We start from the raw sequence: 22573 nt of genomic DNA on the forward strand, positions 1-22573 counted from the left end.
GTTGTTAGAAGCAGTGAAAAGTTTTTATCGAGGATGTAAGGCATGTGTACGTGTAGGAAGAGAGGAAAGTGATTGGTTCTCAGTAATGTAGGTTTGCGGCAGGGGTGTGTGATGTCTCCATGGTTGTTTAATTTGTTTATGGATGGGGTTGTTAGGGAGGTGAATGCAAGAGTTTTGGAAAGGGGGCAAGTATGAAGTCTGTTGGGGATGAGAGAGCATAGGAAGTTAGTCAGTTGTTCGCTGATGATACAGCGCTGGTGGCTGATTCATGTGAGAAACTGCAGAAGCTGGTGACTGAGTTTGGTAAAGTGTGTGAAAGAAGAAAGTTAAGAGTAAATGTGAATAAGAGCAAGGTAATTAGATACAGAAGGGTTGAGGGTCAAGTCAATTGGGAGGTAAGTTTGAATGGAGAAAAACTGGAGGAAGTAAAGTGTTTTAGATATCTGGTAGTGGATCTGGCAGCGGATGGAACCATGGAAGCGGAAGTGAATCATAGGGTGGGGGAGGGAGCGAAAATCCTGGGAGCCTTGAAGAATGTGTGGAAGTCGAGAACATTATCTCGGAAAGCAAAAATGGGTATGTTTGAAGGAATAGTGGTTCCAACAATGTTGTATGGTTGCGAGGCGTGGGCTATGGATAGAGTTGTGCGCAGGAGGATGGATGTGCTGGAAATGAGATGTTTGAGGACAATGTGTGGTGTGAGGTGGTTTGATCGAGTAAGTAACGTAAGGGTAAGAGAGATGTGTGGAAATAAAAAGAGCGTGGTTGAGAGAGCAGAAGAGGGTGTTTTGAAATGGTTTGGGCACATGGAGAGAATGAGTGAGGAAAGATTGACCAAGAGGATATATGTGTCGGAGGTGGAGGGAACGAGGAGAAGAGGGAGACCAAATTGGAGGTGGAAAGATGGAGTGAAAAAGATTTTGGGTGATCGGGGCCTGAACATGCAGGAGGGTGAAAGGAGGGCAAGGAATAGAGTGAATTGGATCGATGTGGTATACCGGGGTTGACGTGCTGTCAGTGGATTGAATCAGGGCATGTGAAGCGTCTGGGGTAAACCATGGAAAGCTGTGTAGGTATGTATATTTGCGTGTGTGGACGTATGTATATACATGTGTATGGGGGTGGGTTGGACCATTTCTTTCGTCTGTTTCCTTGCGCTGCCTCGCAAACGCGGGAGACAGCGACAAAGCAAAAAAAAAAAAAAAAAAAAAAAAGAAAAATATATATATATATATATATATATATATATATATATATATATATATATATATATATATATATATATATATATATATATATATATATATATATATATATATATATATATATATATATATATATATATTCCCATCCACGCCCCATAGACCTTTCCAGGTATTTCACATGCCCCGGTTCTGTCCTTTGATAGCACGTCAACCTTACTATAACACATCTTTCCAGTGCACTCTATGCATTGCACACCTCTAACCCTCCTGCATGTTCGGGCCTCGATCCTTCAAAATCTTTTTCACTCTATCCTTCTAAGTCTGACACATATATCCTCTTTGTCAATCTTTCCCTGGAGATAGGGGAGAAAGAATACTTCCCACGCATTCCTCACGTGTCGTAGAAGGCGATTAAGGGGAGGGGAGCCGGGGGCTGGAAACCCTCCCCTCCTTGTATTCTAACTTTCTCAAAGGGGAAATAGAAGAAAGAGTCACTCGGGGAGTGCTCATCCTCCTCGAAGGCTCAGACTGGGGTCTCTAAATGTGTGTGGATGTAACCAAGATGAGAAAAAAGGAGAGATAGGTAGTATGTTTGAGGAAAGGAACCTGCATGTTCTGGCTCTGAGTGAAACGAAGCTCAAGGGTAAAGGGGAAGAGTGGTTTGGAAATGTCTTGGGAGTAAAGTCAGGAGTTGGTGAGAGGACAAGAGCAAAGGAAGAGGTAGCGCTACTCTTGAAACAGGAGTGGTTGGAGTATGTGATGGTGTAAAAAAGTAAACTCAAGATTGATATGGGTAAAACTGAAAGTGGATGGAGAGAGTCAGTTGTTGGTCGCTGATGATACAGCGCTGGTGGCTGATTCGGTTAAGAAACTGCAGAAGCTGGTGACTGATATTGGCAAAGTGTGTGAAAGAAGAAAGCTGAGAGTAAATGTGAATAAGAGCGAGGTTATTAGATACGATTGTAAATCATTTAAAGGACCACTATTTAAACGATTTCCAACTTTGTTTTCGACGAAATCATTCATGCCTAACAAACCCGCATGATTTTTGTAATATGATTAATATGTTGGATGAAGGTAAAGCAGGTCATGTTATCTATCTAGATTTTCAAGAAGCATTCGATAAAGTTCCACACTAAAGGTTACTAACTAAAGTTAAGTCACGTGTTGCAGATGGCGTTGTACTTCGGTTGTTAGGAAACTGGTTATCTGGCCGTACACAAACAGATGTGATTAATGGTCGAGCCTCATAATGGTAAAACGTAACAAGTGGTGTACCACAAGGATCAGTCTTGGGACAGGTTCTCATATATGATAATGATACTGATAATGATACTGGTAATGATAATGATATTGATAATGATACTGATAGTGGACTGCTATGTAAGATATCGAAATTTGCAGACGTAACTTAATTGCCAAAAAAATCTACGACAGAAACTGAACGCCTGAAGCTTGAAAATGACAAACGACTGACCTGGGTTCACATGTGGCAAATAAATTTTGACATCGATAAATGCAAAGTTTTACGTCAGTGATATAAATGAAAAGGTAAACTACAGTGCGAATTATCTTGAACTAAAACAGGATGATCTCATGTGATCTGAATCCAAGTAAACAGTCCACAGAACTTAAAAAGGCGAACAAAATTCTCGGATTTATAGGCAAGGCGACCAAATATTAAGTCCAAGGAAAATATTCCAATTCTTTACAAGTCACAAGTGCATCTCCATCTTGAATATTGCATTTAGTTTTCGTCGACCTGCTTGAAAGAGACATATATAGGGTGGAAAGAGTGCAGAGGCGAGCTACCAAGATGATTCCCAGACTGAAAAGTAAATTCTCTGAGAGCCGACGAAACGGCATAAATATATTTAGCTTAAAAAAGAGAAGGTTAAGATGTGATCAGATACAGATACTCACAATTACCAAAGGCTTCAATAATCTCGATCCATGAGCAAGTCTTGGGGTAGCTTCGTCTGATTTCCCTCGTAGTGATGGTTACAAACTCGTGGACAAATGTTTACCTTGAATGAGGCAAAGTACTTTTTCTTCGACAGATTTGTTGATATAAGGAATGATTTACAAATTATAATCGTTCAATGATAAGCTTGATAACAGGTTTGGTAGATAAGCTTGATAACAGGTTTGGTAGATAAGCTTGATAATAGGTTTGGTAGATAAGCTTGATAATAGGTTTGGTAGATAAGCTTGATAATAGGTTTGGTAGATAAGCTTGATAATAGGTTTGGTAGATAAGCTTGATAATAGGTTTGGTAGATAAGCTTGATAACAGGTTTGGTAAATAAGCTTGATAATAGGTTTGGTAGATAAGCTTGATAATAGGTTTGGTAGATAAGCTTGATAACAGGTTTGGTAGATAAGCTTGATAATAGGTTTGGTAGATAAGCTTGATAATAGGTTTGGCAGATAAGCTTGATAATAGGTTTGGTAATAAGTTTGATAACAGGTTTGGTAGATAAGCTTGATAATAGGTTTGGTAGATAAGCTTGATAATAGGTTTGGTAGATAAGCTTGATAACAGGTTTGGTAGATAAGCTTGATAATAGGTTTGGTAGATAAGCTTGATAATAGGTTTGGCAGATAAGCTTGATAATAGGTTTGGTAATAAGTTTGATAACAGGTTTGGTAGATAAGCTTGATAATAGGTTTGGTAGATAAGCTTGATAATAGGTTTGGTAGATAAGCTTGATAATAGGTTTGGTAGATAAGCTTGATAATAGGTTTGGTAGATAAGCTTGATAATAGGTTTGGTAGATAAGCTTGATAATAGGTTTGGTAGATAAGCTTGATAATAGGTTTGGTAGATAAGCTTGATAATAGGTTTGGTAGATAAGCTTGATAATAGGTTTGGCAGATAAGCTTGATAATAGGTTTGGTAGATAAGCTTGATAATAGTTTGGTAGATAAGCTTGATAATAGGTTTGGTAGATAAGCTTGATAATAGTTTGGTAGATAAGCTTGATAATAGGTTTGGTAGATAAGCTTGATAATAGGTTTGGTAGATAAGCTTGATAATAGGTTTGGTAGATAAGCTTGATAATAGTTTGGTAGATAAGCTTGATAATAGGTTTGGTAGATAAGCTTGATAACAGGTTTGGTAGATAAGCTTGATAATAGGTTTGTTAGATAAGCTTGATAACAGGTTTGGTAGGTAAGCTTGATAATAGGTTTGGTAGATAAGCTTGATAATAGGTTTGGTAGATAAGCTTGATAATAGGTTTGGTAGATAAGCTTGATAATAGGTTTGGTAGATAAGCTTGATAACAGGTTTGGTAGATAAGCTTGATAACAGGTTTGGTAGATAAGCTTGATAATAGGTTTGGTAGATAAGCTTGATAATAGTTTGGTACATAAGCTTGATAATAGGTTTGGTAGATAAGCTTGATAATAGGTTTGGTAGATAAGCTTGATAATAGGTTTGGTAGATAAGCTTGATAATAGGTTTGGTAGATAAGCTTGATAATAGGTTTGGTAGATAAGCTTGATAACAGGTTTGGTAGATAAGCTTGGTAATAGGTTTGGTAGATAAGCTTGATAATAGGTTTGGTAGATAAGCTTGATAATAGTTTGGTAGATAAGCTTGATAACAGGTTTGGTAGATAAGCTTGATAATAGGTTTGGTAGATAAGTTTGATAATAGTTTGGTAGATAAGCTTGATAATAGGTTTGGTAGATAAGCTTGATAACAGGTTTGGTAGATAAGCTTGATAATAGGTTTGGTAGATAAGCTTGATAATAGTTTGGTAGATAAGCTTGATAATATGTTTGGTAGATAAGCTTGATAACAGGTTTGGTAGATAAGCTTGATAACAGGTTTGGTAGATAAGCTTGATAACAGGTTTGGTAGATAAGCTTGATAATAGGTTTGGTAGATAAGCTTGATAATAGGTTTGGTAGATAAGCTTGATAATAGGTTTGGTAGATAAGCTTGATAATAGGTTTGGCAGATACTTCATTTCAAATCCAAGACTGTCGTTATTTGCGCCTCCTTAGCTACATGAAAATCTTAAAAGTATTTTCTTGTTTTAGATATGCATGTCTCTACTCCTGCCACACTGATCTATAATTTTCATATCATCCACAGTCACAAACAGCCACGACAGGACACAATGGTCTCTTGTTGTTTGTATTCCACAGTATCTCCTGTTCCTGTTCCTCAGTATCTCCTGTTCCTGTTCCTCAGTATCTCCTGTTCCTGTTCCTCAGTATCTCCTGTTCCTGTTCCTCAGTATCTCCTGTTCCTGTTCCTCAGTATCTCCTGTTCCTGTTCCTCAGTATCTCCTGTTCCTGTTCCTCAGTATCTCCTGTTCCTGTTCCTCAGTATCTCCTGTTCCTGTTCCTCAGTATCTCCTGTTCCTGTTCCTCAGTATCTCCTGTTCCTGTTCCTCAGTATCTCCTGTTCCTGTTCCTCAGTATCTCCTGTTCCTGTCCAACTCTGGTACCAGTAGGCATGTTGAGGCCATCTAATTTATTCATGGCCTTTGTGTTCATTTTTGTGGTTTTGGGAGTGAATGTCATGTGTGTGTGTGTGTGTGTGTGTGTGTGTGTGTGTGTGTGTGTGTGTGTGTGTGTGTGTGTGTGTGTGTGTGTGTGTGTGTGTGTATTCCCAGTATGGCTGGAAATTTGTTGGCCTTCCAGGGTGACAGAGAGCGTAGATTGGATTCGTATCTGTCAGAGGTTAAAAGGGTGACGTAAACTATGTTGATGCAGATATTCTGCTGTGGATGATGTTTGTTGATGCCTAGGTTGTGCCAGAGTGCTATGATGCGATTGTGAAATCATCTACATATGACAGACGTTCATACGTCCCCTGCTGGAGGTGATGAAAGGTCACGTAGGAAGAGATTTATGAAGGTAGGATAAAGAAGTGCTCCTAGGAGAACTCCATCGTAGAGGTTAAAGGTTTTCAAGGTGAAGTCTTTGTCTAACAGTAGAAGGGTGTTCGACTGTGAGTGTAAGATCATTTGTAACGGTGAGGACTGGAGAGTCGTACTTCTTGGTCAAGTACAAATGTGACATAGCACAAATGTGACATAGCTCCGGCCGATCTGATACAGATGGTGCAGAAGTAGGTAAGAAAGTGAGGTGAACTGAAGTAACTGGTGATGTCGCTAGCTGTGGTAGGAGTCCTGTGGCGCTGGTGTAGCTGTAGGTGTGGTAGGAGTCCTGTGGCGTTGGTGTAGCTGTATGTGTGATAGGAGTCCTGTGGCGCTGGTATAGCTGTAGGTGTGGTAGGAGTGTTGTGGCGCTGGTGTAGCTGTAGGTGTGGTAGGAGTGTTGTGGCGCTGGTGTAGCTGTAGGTGTGGTAGGAGTGTTGTGGCGCTGGTGTAGCTGTAGGTGTGGTAGGAGTGTTGTGGCGCTGGTGTAGCTGTAGGTGTGGTAGGAGTGTTGTGGCGCTGGTGTAGCTGTAGGTGTGGTAGGAGTGTTGTGGCGCTGGTGTAGCTGTAGGTGTGGTAGGAGTGTTGTGGCGCTGGTGTAGCTGTAGGTGTGGTAGGAGTGTTGTGGCGCTGGTGTAGCTGTAGGTGTGGTAGGAGTGTTGTGGCGCTGGTGTAGCTGTAGGTGAGGCAGATGCTTATTGAGGCAGGTTGCATGGATGTCGGATCTCACTAATGTTTTGCATGAGGAAAGAGGCAGTGCTGGCGGCTTGTGTTAGTGAATGGTTGCTGTAAAAACTTTGGGCCACAGATGTGGATTCAAGCTACTTCAAGAGACAGGTGTAAGCGATGTCTTATGGGAACCCCAATGAAGGGTCAGGCACCAGGGTAATCTTGGGGCTGCTACACAAGGAGGCCCTGAATGATGAGGCACTACTGAGTCCAAGTCGAGTGTTGAGTTACGGATCACATGGCGGACGTTTGCATGCACAGAGTGCGCCTCACTGTCTGAAAGCTAGTGTAGCAACTGACTGACTTCAGTTATGCAGGGGTACTGATAATGTGTCAAAACTTCTGCAAAAGTGAAGACTGATATGGAAACACGACTAACAGCAGAGTGCGTTAGGTGGGTATAGAGGTGATTTAGCCCAGGGTACGCTGATATAAATGGTACAGAATTAGGTAAGAAAGTGAGGTGATCTATGTAGATTCTTGTAGCGCTGCTGTAGGTGCAGGACGTGAGGCAGAGTTACGTGGATGCCGGGTATCGTGGAACTTCTGCTAGTGGGAGGAAGCGCTGTCGAGGTGCATATTTTGTTGGCAGTTATCGTCTGTGTTTTGTGCTGCAGGAGGCATGACTGTACGTAGGTTCCGCAGTTCCAGCCACTACGGTACACACGCGATGTTTATGTCACAAGGGAATCCTTACAAATAGACAGGAGTCAGTCACCTGTGACCTGCAGCAAAGGAGGTAGTGGAGGGTGGGGGGGGGGGGGGGGGCGACACAGAGCCTCCGTTGATAGAGTGGTGAGCCAGGAGTCAAATGGTTTACATTTCCAGTTACAAGTTGTACCTCAACACCTCAGAACCAGTGATGCTTTGGTATGACCAAGTCAACCTCGATGTTAGCGTTGATTGTGTGGGTGTGATTACCAAGTACAATACCGTTTATCACTGGATGTTACAACTAAGATATAATCTTCCAAATTAAGATATAATCTTCCAAATTAAGATATGATCTTGCAAATTAAGATATGATCTTCCAAATTAAGATATGATCTTCCAAATTAAGATATTATCTTCCAAATTAAGATATGATCTTCCAAATTAAGATATTATCTTCCAAATTAAGATATGATCTTCCAAATTAAGATATAATCTTCCAAATTAAGATGTAATCTTCCAAATTAAGATATAATCTTCCAAATTAAGATATAATCTTGCAAATCATTATTACATCATTTTATGTGTACTTGACACAGCTTTGTAAGATGAGTATCAAACATGTTGAAGGGAAAATACTGATGATGTATGTAACATGTCTGTTGGAGTGATTATAACAGAAGAAGGTGTTTATTTTCTGATCATGTTCACAGATATATTCCTAGATCCACACTACCACAATGATCGCTGGTACTGTTTCAAATATCGTAATGTCAAATTGTCAATGCATGAAATATATGTAAGGACGAGCATGCTCTTCTTAGGCTCTATTTCGTTTCAGCCTCATTAAAGTTACTATAAAGACATACACAAGTTTCTGCCTCACACATGAGTGATGTGTTTGTATCTTCATCAGGAGTTGGTAAACAGGTTCAACTTCCACAACTTCGACAACCTGCGCGGCCACTTCACCACGAAGATCGACCCGCGCACAGCCAAGGCCGAGTCCACAGCACAGATTCTGTTTGACCTTCTCTTCTCGGCCGCTGCTGGCGATCTGTCGGCCCTCAGGAGGTGAGGAAGCGATCACTGCTTGATAATAACTTATGTTGGTAACACTAGTGTCTGGCTCATATCTTGCAACATTATATGTTGGTAACACTAGTGTCTGGATCATATCTTGCAACATTATATGTTGGTAACACTAGTGTCTGGATCATATCTTGCAACATTATATGTTGGTAACACTAGTGTCTGGATCATATCTTGCAACATTATATGGTGGTAACACTAGTGTCTGGATCATATCTTGCAACATTATATGTTGGTAACACTAGTGTCTGGATCATATCTTGGCTGGTGCAGAGTTTGTTATCCTGGAGGGATGATAACGAATAAGCATGTCAATATTACGTTCGTTACAGTAATAAGATTATGTATGTATTAGTTAAACAGGTACTGACAACATTGGTAAATTTAGCACCTTGAGGGGAACGGAGAGACCACTGGGTATGTTGGAGAAGGACGGTGTGACCCCTGGGTATGATGGAGGAGGACGGTGTGACCACTGGGTATGATGGAGGAGGACGGTGTGACCCCTGGGTATGATGGAGGAGGACGGTGTGACCACTGGGTATGATGGAGGAGGACGGTGTGACCACTGGGTATGATGGAGGAGGACGGTGTGACCACTGGGTATGATGGAGGAGGACGGTGTGACCACTGGGTATGATGGAGGAGGACGGTGTGACCACTGGGTATGATGGAGGAGGACGGTGTGACCACTGGTATGATGGAGGAGGACGGTGTGACCCCTGGGTATGATGGAGGAGGACGGTGTGACCACTGGGTATGATGGAGGAGGACGGTGTGACCACTGGGTATGATGGAGGAGGACGGTGTGACCACTGGGTATGATGGAGGAGGGTGGTGTGACCACTAGGTATGATGACTTCTACCTGAGAGGTCAGATCATCATACCCAGTGGTCTGACCTTCGTAGTGTAAGTTCGGACCTTCATGTTCAAGGGTCATGCCTCAGTTATAGAGAGGTAGATGCAAACAGTTGTAGTCCTCACCAGTTGTAGTCCTCACCAGTTGTAGTCCTCACCAGTTGTAGTCGTCACCAGTTGTAGTCCTCACCAGTTGTAGTCCTCACCAGTTGTAGTCCTCACCAGTTGTAGTCCTCACCAGTTGTAGTCGTCACCAGTTGTAGTCCTCACCAGTTGTAGTCCACACATACCTAAGTAAGACCTTCATAATGTTACGGTTGTTAACAACGTACCACTACGTGTTGGTTGGCCAGGCACTCCCTCTCCGGCACGGACATGCAGGCCAAGGACTACGACGGCAGGACAGCGCTGCACATAGCCACGTCTGAGGGTCACCTGGATATTGTCGAGTACCTCCTGCAGAACTGCCAGGTCCACCCCCTGCCCAAGGTAACTAACTCCCTCTTCACTGACTGTAGCAAGCTCGTCATCCTAGCCCTTCCTACCACTCTCTCTCTCTCTCTCTCTCTCTCTCTCTCTCTCTCTCTCTCTCTCTCTCTCTCTCTCTCTCTCTCTCTCTCTCTCTCTCTCTCTCTCTCTCTCTCTCTCTCTCTCTCTCTCTCTCTGTTTCTCTCTCTCTCTCTCTCTCTCTCTCTCTCTCTCTCTCTCTCTCTCTGTTTCTCTCTCTCTCTCTCTCTCTCTCTCTCTCTCTCTCTCTCTCTCTCTCTCTCTCTCTCTCTCTCTCTCTCTCTCTCTCTCTCTCTCTCTCTCTCTATCTCTCTCTGTTTCTCGTTAAGACAATCAGTTATGACCATTTACTCCCCTGTTTCCGTCACTCCTCACTACCAAACTAAACACTAAATCTAACTTGATATTGATATTGATAGCACTATACACGCAATCCAAAAATCCTCAAACACCTCACCATGATCCATACTTACAATGATGATCCTACCTGGCCAATCAACAACTCCGTTTTCCCATAAGACATTCAACAGCAGTACCATCCACTCTAGCCGCTTTGTCATTCGTTCCCAAAATCACCAGCGTTCCTGCCCTGTACACGGGCTTCAGTTCACTAACCATTCGTAATTCATCGCCAGGAAATCCTACTTCTGTGTAAGTTCTGGAATAAAGTTTACTCCTCCATACGAGGGAGTGAGAACCTGGCTACAGTACACACTTCCCATATTCAGTCAGCTATTTTCTGTTTCTCTTCCGTCTCACTCACCACAATATCCAAAGTTGTCTTATGTTTCTCATATGTGTTGCTGTTATCTTCTTTACCATGTCTCCTCCTCTCTACCTATTGCACATTGTCACAATGTCTTGTACAAATGAATCACTTCTTTCTTATATGAGCTGAGACGGCACGTGTAGCAGAGGTCCTGATCAAGGTTACCCCATTAACGATTTTCCAAAAGAAGGAACGGAGAGGTGAGGCTCGCTCATTCCTCAGTTCTTAACGCCACCTCGCTAACGCGGGATAAGGCAAACATATATATAAAAAAAAAAGATAATATATATATATTTTTTTTTTCTTAATTTTCCAAAAGAAGGAACAGAGAACGAGGCCAGGTGAGGATATTCCCTCAGAGGCCCAGTCCTCTGTTCTTAACGCTACCTTGCTAACGCGGGAAATGGCGAATAGTATGAGAGAAAAGAAAAGATATATATATATATATATATATATATATATATATATATATATATATATATATATATATATATATATATATATATATATATATATATACATATATATATATATATATATATATATATATATATATATATATATATATATATATATATATATATATATATATATATATGTATATATATATATATTTGTATGTAGCATTTATGGATTTGGAGAAGGCATATGATAGAGTTGATAGAGATGCTCTGTGGAAGGTATTAAGAATATATGGTGTGGGAGGCAAGTTGTTAGAAGCAGTGAAAAGTTTTTATCAAGGATGTAAGGCATGTGTACGTGTAGGAAGAGAGGAAAGTGATTGGTTCTCAGTGAATGTAGGTTTGCGGCAGGGGTGTGTGATGTCTCCATGGTTGTTTAATTTGTTTATGGATGGGGTTGTTAGGGAGGTGTATGCAAGAGTTTTGGAAAGAGGGGCAAGTATGAAGTCTGTTGGGGATGAGAGAGCTTGGGAAGTGAGTCAGTTGTTGTTCGCTGATGATACAGCGCTGGTGGCTGATTCATGTGAGAAACTGCAGAAGCTGGTGACTGAGTTTGGTAAAGTGTGTGAAAGAAGAAAGTTAAGAGTAAATGTGAATAAGAGCAAGGTTTTTAGGTACAGTAGGGTTGAGGGTCAAGTCAATTGGGAGGTGAGTTTGAATGGAGAAAAACTGGAGGAAGTGAAGTGTTTTAGATATCTGGGAGTGGATCTGGCAGCGGATGGAACCATTGAAGCGGAAGTGGATCATAGGGTGGGGGAGGGGGCGAAAATTCTGGGAGCCTTGAAGAATGTGTGGAAGTCGAGAACACTATCTCGGAAAGCAAAAATGGGTATGTTTGAAGGAATAGTGGTTCCAACAATGTTGTATGGTTGCGAGACGTGGGCTATGGATAGAGTTGTGCGCAGGAGGATGGATGTGCTGGAAATGAGATGTTTGAGGACAATATGTGGTGTGAGGTGGTTTGATCGAGTAAGTAACGTAAGGGTAAGAGAGATGTGTGGAAATAAAAAGAGCGTGGTTGAGAGAGCAGAAGAGGGTGTTTTGAAATGGTTCGGGCACATGGAGAGAATGAGTGAGGAAAGATTGACCAAGAGAATGTATGTGTCGGAGGTGGAGGGAACGAGAAGAAGAGGGAGACCAAATTGGAGGTGGAAAGATGGAGTGAAAAAGATTTTGTGTGATCGGGGCCTGAACATGCAGGAGGGTGAAAGGAGGGCAAGGAATAGAGTGGATTGGAGCGATGTGGTATACCGGGGTTGACGTGCTGTCAGTGGATTGAATCAAGGCATGTGAGGCGTCTGGGGTAAACCATGGAAAGCTGTGTAGGTATGTACATTTGCGTGTGTGGACGTATGTATATACATGTGTATGGGGGTGGGCTGGGCCATTTCTTTCGTCTATTTCCTTGCGCTACCTCGCAAACGCGGGAGACAGCGACAAAGCAAAAAAAAAAAAAAAAAAAAAAAAAAAAAATATATATATATATATATATATATATATATATATATATATATATATATATATATATATATATATATATATATATATTTATATATATATATATATATTTTTTTTTTAAACTATACGCCATTTCCCGCGTTAGCGAGGTAGCGTTAAGAACAGAGGACTGGGCCATTGAGGGAATATCCTCACCTGGCCCCCTTCTCTGTTCCTTCTTTTGGAAAATTAAAAAAAATTGAGAGGGGAGGATTTCCAGCCCCCCGCTCCCTCCCCTTTTAGTCGCCTTCTACGACACGCAGTGAATACGTGGGAAGTATTCTTTCTCCCCTATCCCCAGGGAAAAAATATGTATATATATATATATATATATATATATATATATATATATATATATATATATATATATATATATATATATATATATATATATATATATATATATATATATATATATTCTTAAGAGTCCAAAGGGAAAACAAACTACGATAAGTTCCCAAGTGCACTTTCGTGTAATAATCACATCATTAGGGGAAACACAAGAGAGAAATATAACAGTCAGTTGATATACAACGAAGAGACGTAGCTAGGACGCCATCTGGTGTACATACTGCAAACCGACATTCAGTAGGAACCAATCACTTTCCTCTCTTCCTACTTGTACACATGCCTTACATCCTTGATAAAAACTTTTCACTGCTTCTAGCAACTTACCTCCCACACCATATACTCTTAATACCTTCCACAAAGCATCTCTATCAACCGTATCATATGCCTTCTCCAGATCCATAAATGCTACACATAAAAGTATTTCTCACATACATTCTTCAAAGTAAAAACCTGACCCACACATCCTCTACCATTTCTGAAAAACACTACTCTTCCCCAATTTGATGCTCCGTACATGCCTTTACCCTCTCAGTCAATACCCTCCCTTGTAATTTACCAGGAATATTTTTTTTTTTTTTTTTTTTTATACTTTGTCGCTGTATCCCGCGCTTGCGAGGTAGCGCAAGGAAACAGACGAAAGAAATGGGCCAACCCCCCCAATACACATGTATATACATACGTCCACACACGCAAATATACATACCTACACAGCTTTCCATAGCTTACCCCAGACGCTTCACATGCCTTGATTCAATCCACTGACAGCACGTCAACCCCGGTATACCACATCGCTCCAATTCACTCTATTCCTTGCCCTTCTTTCACCCTCCTGCATGTTCAGGCCCCGATCACACAAAATCTTTTTCACTCCATCTTTCCACCTCCAATTTGGTCTCCCTCTTCTCCTTGCTCCCTCCACCTCCGACACATATATCCTCTTGGTCAATCTTTCCTCACTCATCCTCTCCATGTGCCCAAACCACTTCAAAACACCCTCTTCTGCTCTCTCAACCACGCTCTTTTTATTTCCACACATCTCTCTTACCCTTACGTTACTCACTCGATCAAACCACCTCACACCACACATTGTCCTCAAACATCTCATTTCCAGCACATCCATCCTCCTGCGCACAACTCTATCCATAGCCCACGCCTCGCAACCATACAACATTGTTGGAACCACTATTCCTTCAAACATACCCATTTTTGCTTTCCGGGATAATGTTCTCGACTTCCACACATTCTTCAAGGCCCCCAGAATTTTCTCCCCCTCCCCCACCCTATGATCCACTTCCGCTTCCATGGTTCCATCCGCTGCCAGATCCACTCCCAGTTATCTAAAACACTTCACTTCCTCCAGTTTTTCTCCATTCAAACTCACCTCCCAATTGACTTGACCCTCAACCCTACTGTACCTAATAACCTTGCTCTTATTCACATTTACTCTTAACTTTCTTCTTCCACACACTTTACCAAACTCAGTCACCAGCTTCTGCAGTTTCTTACATGAATCAGCCACCAGCGCTGTATCATCAGCGAACAACAACTGACTCACTTCCCAAGCTCTCTCATCCACAACAGACTTCATACTTGCCCCTCTTTCCAAAACTCTTGCATTTACCTCCCTAACAACCCCATCCATAAACAAATTAAACAACCATGGAGACATCACACACCCCTGCCGCAAACCTACATTCACTGAGAACCAATTACTTTCCTCTCTTCCTACACGTACACATGCCTTACATCCTCGATAAAAACTTTTCACTGCTTCTAACAACTTTCCTCCCACACCATATATTCTTAATACCTTCCACAGAGCATCTCTATCAACTCTATCATATGCCTTCTCCAGATCCATAAATGCTACATACAAATCCATTTGCTTTTCTAAGTATTTCTCACATACATTCTTCAAAGCAAACACCTGATCCACACATCCTCTACCACTTCTGAAACCACACTGCTCTTCCCCAATCTGATGCTCTGTACATGCCTTCACCCTCTCAATCAATACCCTCCCATATAATTTACCAGGAATACTCAACAAACTTATACCTCTGTAATTTGAGCACTCACTCTTATCCCCTTTGCCTTTGTACAATGGCACTATGCACGCATTCCGCCAATCCTCAGGCACCTCACCATGAGTCATACATACATTAAATAACCTTACCAACCAGTCAACAATACAGTCACCCCCTTTTTTAATAAATTCCACTGCAATACCATCCAAACCTGCTGCCTTGCCGGCTTTCATCTTCCGCAAAGCTTTCACTACCTCTTCTCTATTTACCAAATCATTTTCCCTAACCCTCTCACTTTGCACACCACCTCGACCAAAACACCCTATATCTGCCACTCTATCATCAAACACATTCAACAAACCTTCAAAATACTCATTCCATCTCCTTCTCACATCACCACTACTTGTTATTACCTCCCCATTTGCGCCCTTCACTGAAGTTCCCATTTGCTCCCTTGTCTTACGCACTTTATTTACCTCCTTCCAGAACATCTTTTTATTCTCCCTAAAATTTAATGATACTCTCTCACCCCAACTCTCATTTGCCCTTTTTTTCACCTCTTGCACCTTTCTCTTGACCTCCTGTCTCTTTCTTTTATACATCTCCCACTCAATTGCATTTTTTCCCTGCAAAAATCGTCCAAATGCCTCTCTCTTCTCTTTCACTAATACTCTTACTTCTTCATCCCACCACTCACTACCCTTTCTAATCAACCCACCTCCCACTCTTCTCATGCTACAAGCATCTTTTGCGCAATCCATCACTGATTCCCTAAATACATCCCATTCCTCCCCCACTCCCCTTACTTCCATTGTTCTCACCTTATATATATATATATATATATATATATATATATATATATATATATATATATATATATATATATATATATATATATATATATATATATATATATATATATGAGAAGTTTCTATCGAGGATGTAAGGCATGTGTACGTGTAGGAAAGGTTTAGGGTGCTTTAATTTAGATCCAATAGAATATATCTTCTCAAACTCATCATCAGTAAACTCAGGACTGCAAATACGTAATGCCGTGAGGAACATAGATCGAAATGATAATTTGACTCTGTCATGTTGAGATGAGTAGTAATGGATATATGAGCATACATGTATCCACACAGTCTGACTACATAGCCAGACCACACCACCTGACCACTTCATCTGACCACACACCCTGACCCCACCGCCTGACCACACTGTCTGACCACGCAACCTGACAACACCGCCTGACCACACTGACCCCACACCCCCTGACCACTGCTCCTAGCCACATGTGGCAGACGACACAACCTGGCCACTTCTCCTGACCTCACCGCCTGACCACATCCCCTGACCACACCACCTGAACATACCACCTGACCACATGACCTGACCACACCGCCTAACCACTCCACCTAACCACACTGCCTGAACACACAACCTGACCACACAGCTTGACCATACCACCTGGCGACACAACCTGACCACACCACCTGACCTCACCCCCGGCCCACACCGCCTGCCCACATCGCCTGACGACAAAGTCTGACCATACAGCCAGAGCACATAGCCTAACCACACAGCCTGACGACACAACCTGACCACACCGCCTGACGACATGACCTGACCACACCGCCTGACGACATGACCTGACCACACCGCCTGACGGCATGACCTGACCACACCGCCTGACGACATGACCTGACCACACCGCCTGACGACATAACCTGACCACACCGCCTGACGACACAGTTTGACCACACCGCCTGACGACACAGCCTGACCACACCGCCTGACGACACAACCTGACCATACCGCCTGACGACACAACCTGACCACACCACCTGACCTCACCACCTGACCATACCACCTGACCACACACCTGACCACACCACCTGACGACACAACCTGACCAACACACCTGACCTCCACCACCTGACCACACCACCTGACGAACAACCTGACCACACCACCTGAGACACAACTACACCACCTGACCTCACCACCTGACCATACCACCTGACCTACACCAACCATGACCACACCACCTGACCTCACAACCTGACCATCCACCTGACGACACAACCTGACACCTGACACAACCTGACCACACCACCTGACCATCACCACCTGACCTCACCACCTGACCATACCACCTGACGACACAACCTGACCACACCACCTGACCACACACAACCTGACCACACACCTGACCACCACTACCCTACCTGACAACCACCTGACCACTGACACACCACCTGACCTCACCACCTGACCACACCACCTGACGACACAACCTGACCACACCACCTGACCTCACCACCTGACCACACCACCTGACCACACCACCTGACCACACCACCTGACCTCACCACCTGACCATACCACCTGACGACACAACCTGACCACACCACCTGACCTCACCACCTGACCACACCGCCTGACGACACAACCTAACCACACCACCTGACGACACAACCTGACCACACCACCTGACCACACCACCTGACCTCACCACCTGATCACACCGCCTGACGACACAACCTGACCACACCACCTGACCTCACCACCTGACCACACCACCTGACGACACAACCTGACCACACCACCTGACCACACCACCTGACCACACCACCTGACTCACCACCTGACCACACCACCTGATCTCACCACCTGACCATACCACCTGACGACACAACCTGACCACACCACCTGACCTCACCACCTGACCACACCGCCTGACGACACAACCTGACCACACCACCTGACCTCACCACCTGACCACACCGCCTGACGACACAACCTGACCACACCACCTGACCACACCACCTGACCACACCACCTGACTCACCACCTGACCACACCACCTGACCTCACCACCTGACCACACCGCCTGACGACACAATCTGACCACACCACCTGACCTCACCACCTGACCACACCGCCTGACGACACAACCTGACCACACCACCTGACCATACCGCCTGACGACACAACCTGACCACACCACCTGACCACACCACCTGACCTCACCACCTGACCACACCGCCTGACGACACAGCCTGGCCACACCACCTGACCACACCACCTGACCACACCACCTGACCACACCACCTGACCTCACCACCTGACCACACCACCTGACCACACCACCTGACCTCACCACCTGACCACACCGCCTGACGACACAACCTGACCACACAACCTGACCTCACCACCTGACCATATCGCCTGACGACACTGCCTGACCATATCGCTTGATCACACAACCTGACCTCACCACCTGACCTTACCGCCTGACCACACAACCTGACCACACCGCATAACCACACTGTCTGACGACACACCCTGACTACATACTGACCACTTCACCCAACCACACGTACTGACCTCACCGCCTGACTAGACTACCTGACCACATCACCTGACAGCACCGCCTGACCACACATCCTGACCACATCGCCTAACCACACTACCCGACCACATCACCTAACCACACCACCAAACAACACCGCCTGACCACACCGCATAACTACACCGCCTGACCACACCACCTGATCACACAGCCTGACCACACAGCCTGACCACACAGCCAGACCACACCACCTGACCACATCACCTGACCTCACACCCTGACCGCACCACCTGACCACACAGCCTGACCACACAGCCAGACCACACCACCTGACCACACCACCTGACCACATCACCTGACCTCACACCCTGACCGCACCACCTGACCACACTGCCTGACCACACAGCCTGACAACACACCCTGACCACACTGACTACACACACCCTGACCACCCCTCCTAACCACACACCCGAACCACACAGCCTGACCACTCCGCCTGACTTCACTGCCTGACTGCATCGCCTGACCACACCACCTGAACACACCACCTGACCACACCACCTGACCACACCACCTGACCACACCACCTGTACACACCACCTGACCACACCGCCTGACCACACCACCTGACCATACCGCCTGACCACTTCTTCCACCCACACTGGCTGACGACATAGCCTGACCACACCGCCTGACGATATAGCCTGACCACACCACCTGACCACACCACCTGACCACACCGCCTGACCACACCACCTAGGCACACCAAATGACCATACCACCTGACCACACCGCCTGCCCACACTGCCTGAGCATACCACCTGACCACACCACCTGGCCACACTGCCTGACCACACCGCCTGACCACACTGCCTGACCACACCACCTGGCCACACTGCCTGACCACACCACCTGACCACACCACCTGACCACACCACCTGGCCACACCGCCTGACCACACCACCTGGCCATACTGCCTGACCACACCACCTGGCCACACTGCCTGACCACACCACCTGGCCACACTGCCTGACCACACCGCCTGACCACACTGCCTGACCACACCACCTGGCCACACTGCCTGACCACACCACCTGACCACACCACCTGACCACACCGCCTGGCCACACCGCCTGACCACACCACCTGGCCATAGTGCCTGACCACACCGCCTGGCCACACTGCCTGACCACCCACTTCATATTTACCTGGACTTGCCGTGAGCCACAGTAATGCCATATGCCTCTGTCCTCAGGATCGGTGGGGTAGGACACCGCTGGATGACGCCCACAGCTTCAGCTACCCCGAGTGTGGTGACCTGATCGTAGAATGCTGTAAAAAGAGAGGCATTGACGTCCCTCCGCTGGTCACCGACTTGGGCACGTCAGACTAGATTGCATTCCAGTCAAGCAGGTGAAGGTGTCGTGCGATGCTCGGAGCTGCCGTCGCCTCAGTCTTGTGACGATAAAAGATTCAATTCTACGTTTTGTTCTGCATACCTGATACCATGGGACACCTTACAGCTTGTCTTGAGGTGCTGATGTGGCAGGGACATCCACGGGAAAGTTGACATCAATAAAAGACATGTTGCCAAAGAAGTCATGTTGTTAAGCAGGAAATATAAGACACATCTTGATGAAGACTTACCAAATATGTTGTAATATAGTGTATGCATCTGCTATACTTAGCGCTTCACTATATATATATATATATATATATATATATATATATATATATATATATATATATATATATATATATGATGATCACACTTGTCCATGATGATAGTATAAAGATGAAATCGCACTTCAGTAGGAGTTCATACAATTTCATTTAACATGTAATTTTTCTATACATGTGGCACGACATGTTTCGTGTAGACAATCCACTTCATCAGGTGCCAGTACGTAACAAGATTATCTAAATTTCAACATCACACTTGGTTTCTGCCGTACAGCGATTGGTGTTGTACGGCAGGAACCAAGTGTGATGTTGGGATTTATATAACTGTTAAGTCCTGGCACATGATGAGGTGGACTGTCTCCATGGAACATGTCGTGCCACATGTATAGGAAAATTACATGTTAAATGATATTGTATGAACTCCTACTGAAGTGCGATTTCACCTTCATATATATATATTCTCTTTGCCTGCATAATTAATGACAGTAAGACGTACCCATAAACAGTCTTTATTTGTTTACAATTTTCTGAATAATTTCTCTATTTTGTTATTTGTTATATGTTTTCCAGGAGACAGGGGAGTGTATAGTACAAGTTAGTTCACTTATGACCCTTGGTATTGAACTTTTTTTAAAGATAGAATTAATATTTTTATATAAACCAATAAAGCATCCCTGTTGCCCCTCCATGGTAAAATCTCATTCATAAAGCCAGAAAAAGAATTATTGATAGTAAGGATAGAATAATTGGTCATAATATTGATAGTTAGGATAGAATAATTGGTCATAACATTGTTGTGTTAGTGAGACTCCCCAGCCGTGACCCGCTCTGGGCAGGCTCAGGTGGAGGAGCAACAGTCGTAAAATAATGATATGATCGTCTCTTGTTATTATGGCTATGTTCTTTATGGATGAGTTTGTCATGGGGTAAGGTAGAGGTAGGTCAGCTGGTTCAACCACCGTTATGTGTATTCCTCTTCTGTAGTTATAACGTTAGCCAGTAAGGTACTGTTGTATCAAATGAAGACTTTTCACTTGGTGCAGCTATACACTGGAAACACATTCAATATACACTTTAGTCTTGATCAATTTGCAAGTAGCAGTCTCTTGAAAATATAACGAAACAATCATGACAACGTACGATGATAAGAGACAACGTACGATAATAGGAGACAACGTACGATAATAGGAGACAACGTACAATAGTAGGAGACAACGTACGATAGTAGGAGACAGTGTACGATAATAGGAGACAACGTACGATAGTAGGAGACAACGTACGATAGTAGGAGACAACGTACGATAATAGGAGACAACGTACGATAGTAGGAGACAACGTACGATAATAGGAGACAACGTACGATAATGGGAGACAACGTACGATAATAGGAGACAACGTACGATAATATATGAGACAACATACTAGGAGACAACGTTCGATAATAGGAGACAACGAACTATGATGATTACCAAATAAATTTCAGTTTTGTGGTTTGAGATTTTCATGTTTGAAAACCAAGAGACGAAAGTTGACTTCACCCAGTGGAAGGTGTTGGGGAACCTCGTACATAGTGGTAAAACAAAATAGAAACAGAGGAAGGAAATATTCATTGTATCTTAATACTGAAGGCCGACCCTTACAGGCCAACCCAGAGACAAACTTTTACTTCCTTAAAGAAATATGAATAATGGGGAAGATATATCCATTTTGCACCTGTAGATAGATTTTTGTATCTAGGATAAGAGTTGACATTTAGCTGGTACATTGTGTTATTTTTAACATGTTAACTTAGATATACTCTATCTCTTGAATATGTGTAACAGTATTTAACAATAAAGGTTAAATATTTATTCTACATCATACGTAAATAGTAAAGATACTAATCATTAAAAATTATCATAGAAAAATATTACTTAATTATAATCTATCTCTTGAATATGTGTAACAGTATTTATCAATAAAGGTTGAATATTTATTCTATATCATACGTATATAGTAAAGATACTAATCATTGAAAATTATCATAGAAAAATATTGATAAGTTATTTTGTTATTTCTTGAGTTCTCTTTTTGACGTTACGTATATCAAATGATGATCAATTGTTAAGCCTCGATCCATAACAAATATGACGTCAGTTATGAGGTCTGACTGATGAGAAGGAATGAGAACATTGTGTGAGATTCAGACAAACTGATCATTCTTGTCTAACTTCTTCAATTGTGATAAATGCGAACATTTCATTGTAAAAAATCATGTTCGAATAAATTATATGAACGGTTCAGTTATTTTATTCTGTTTGCCTCTATGCCAGTAATAAGAGATATGTCTGCCTATGTCTTATCATTGTCTGCCTCTGTGCCAGTGGTAAGGAATATGTCTCTTCTGAGTTGTTATTATCCGTCTTTCCTAATGGTAAGAAATATGTCTGCTCTGGGTTATCATTATCTGAAACACGTCTGCTCTGGGTTATCATTATCTGAAACAC

The 22573-nt window shown here is 43.4% G+C and overlaps 1 protein-coding gene across 8 annotated transcripts in view; it reads left to right on the forward strand.

Moving 5' to 3' along the window:
* LOC139749157 (glutaminase kidney isoform, mitochondrial-like) overlaps window positions 1–22366 on the forward strand; it is a 488059-nt gene extending 465693 nt beyond the window's left edge. For all 8 annotated transcript variants that reach the window (XM_071662800.1, XM_071662801.1, XM_071662799.1 and 5 more), the window contains 3 exons: window positions 8403–8560; window positions 9791–9926; window positions 19660–22366. In XM_071662800.1, coding sequence (XP_071518901.1) covers window positions 8403–8560; window positions 9791–9926; window positions 19660–19797 — 432 coding nt within the window. In that variant the 3' untranslated portion in view covers window positions 19798–22366. The remainder of the gene's footprint in view (window positions 1–8402; window positions 8561–9790; window positions 9927–19659) is intronic.
* Window positions 22367–22573: the final 207 nt, after the last annotated feature.

Source organism: Panulirus ornatus, chromosome 6 (assembly GCF_036320965.1).
Source record: "Panulirus ornatus isolate Po-2019 chromosome 6, ASM3632096v1, whole genome shotgun sequence".
Classification (NCBI taxonomy): Eukaryota; Metazoa; Arthropoda; class Malacostraca; order Decapoda; family Palinuridae; genus Panulirus; species Panulirus ornatus.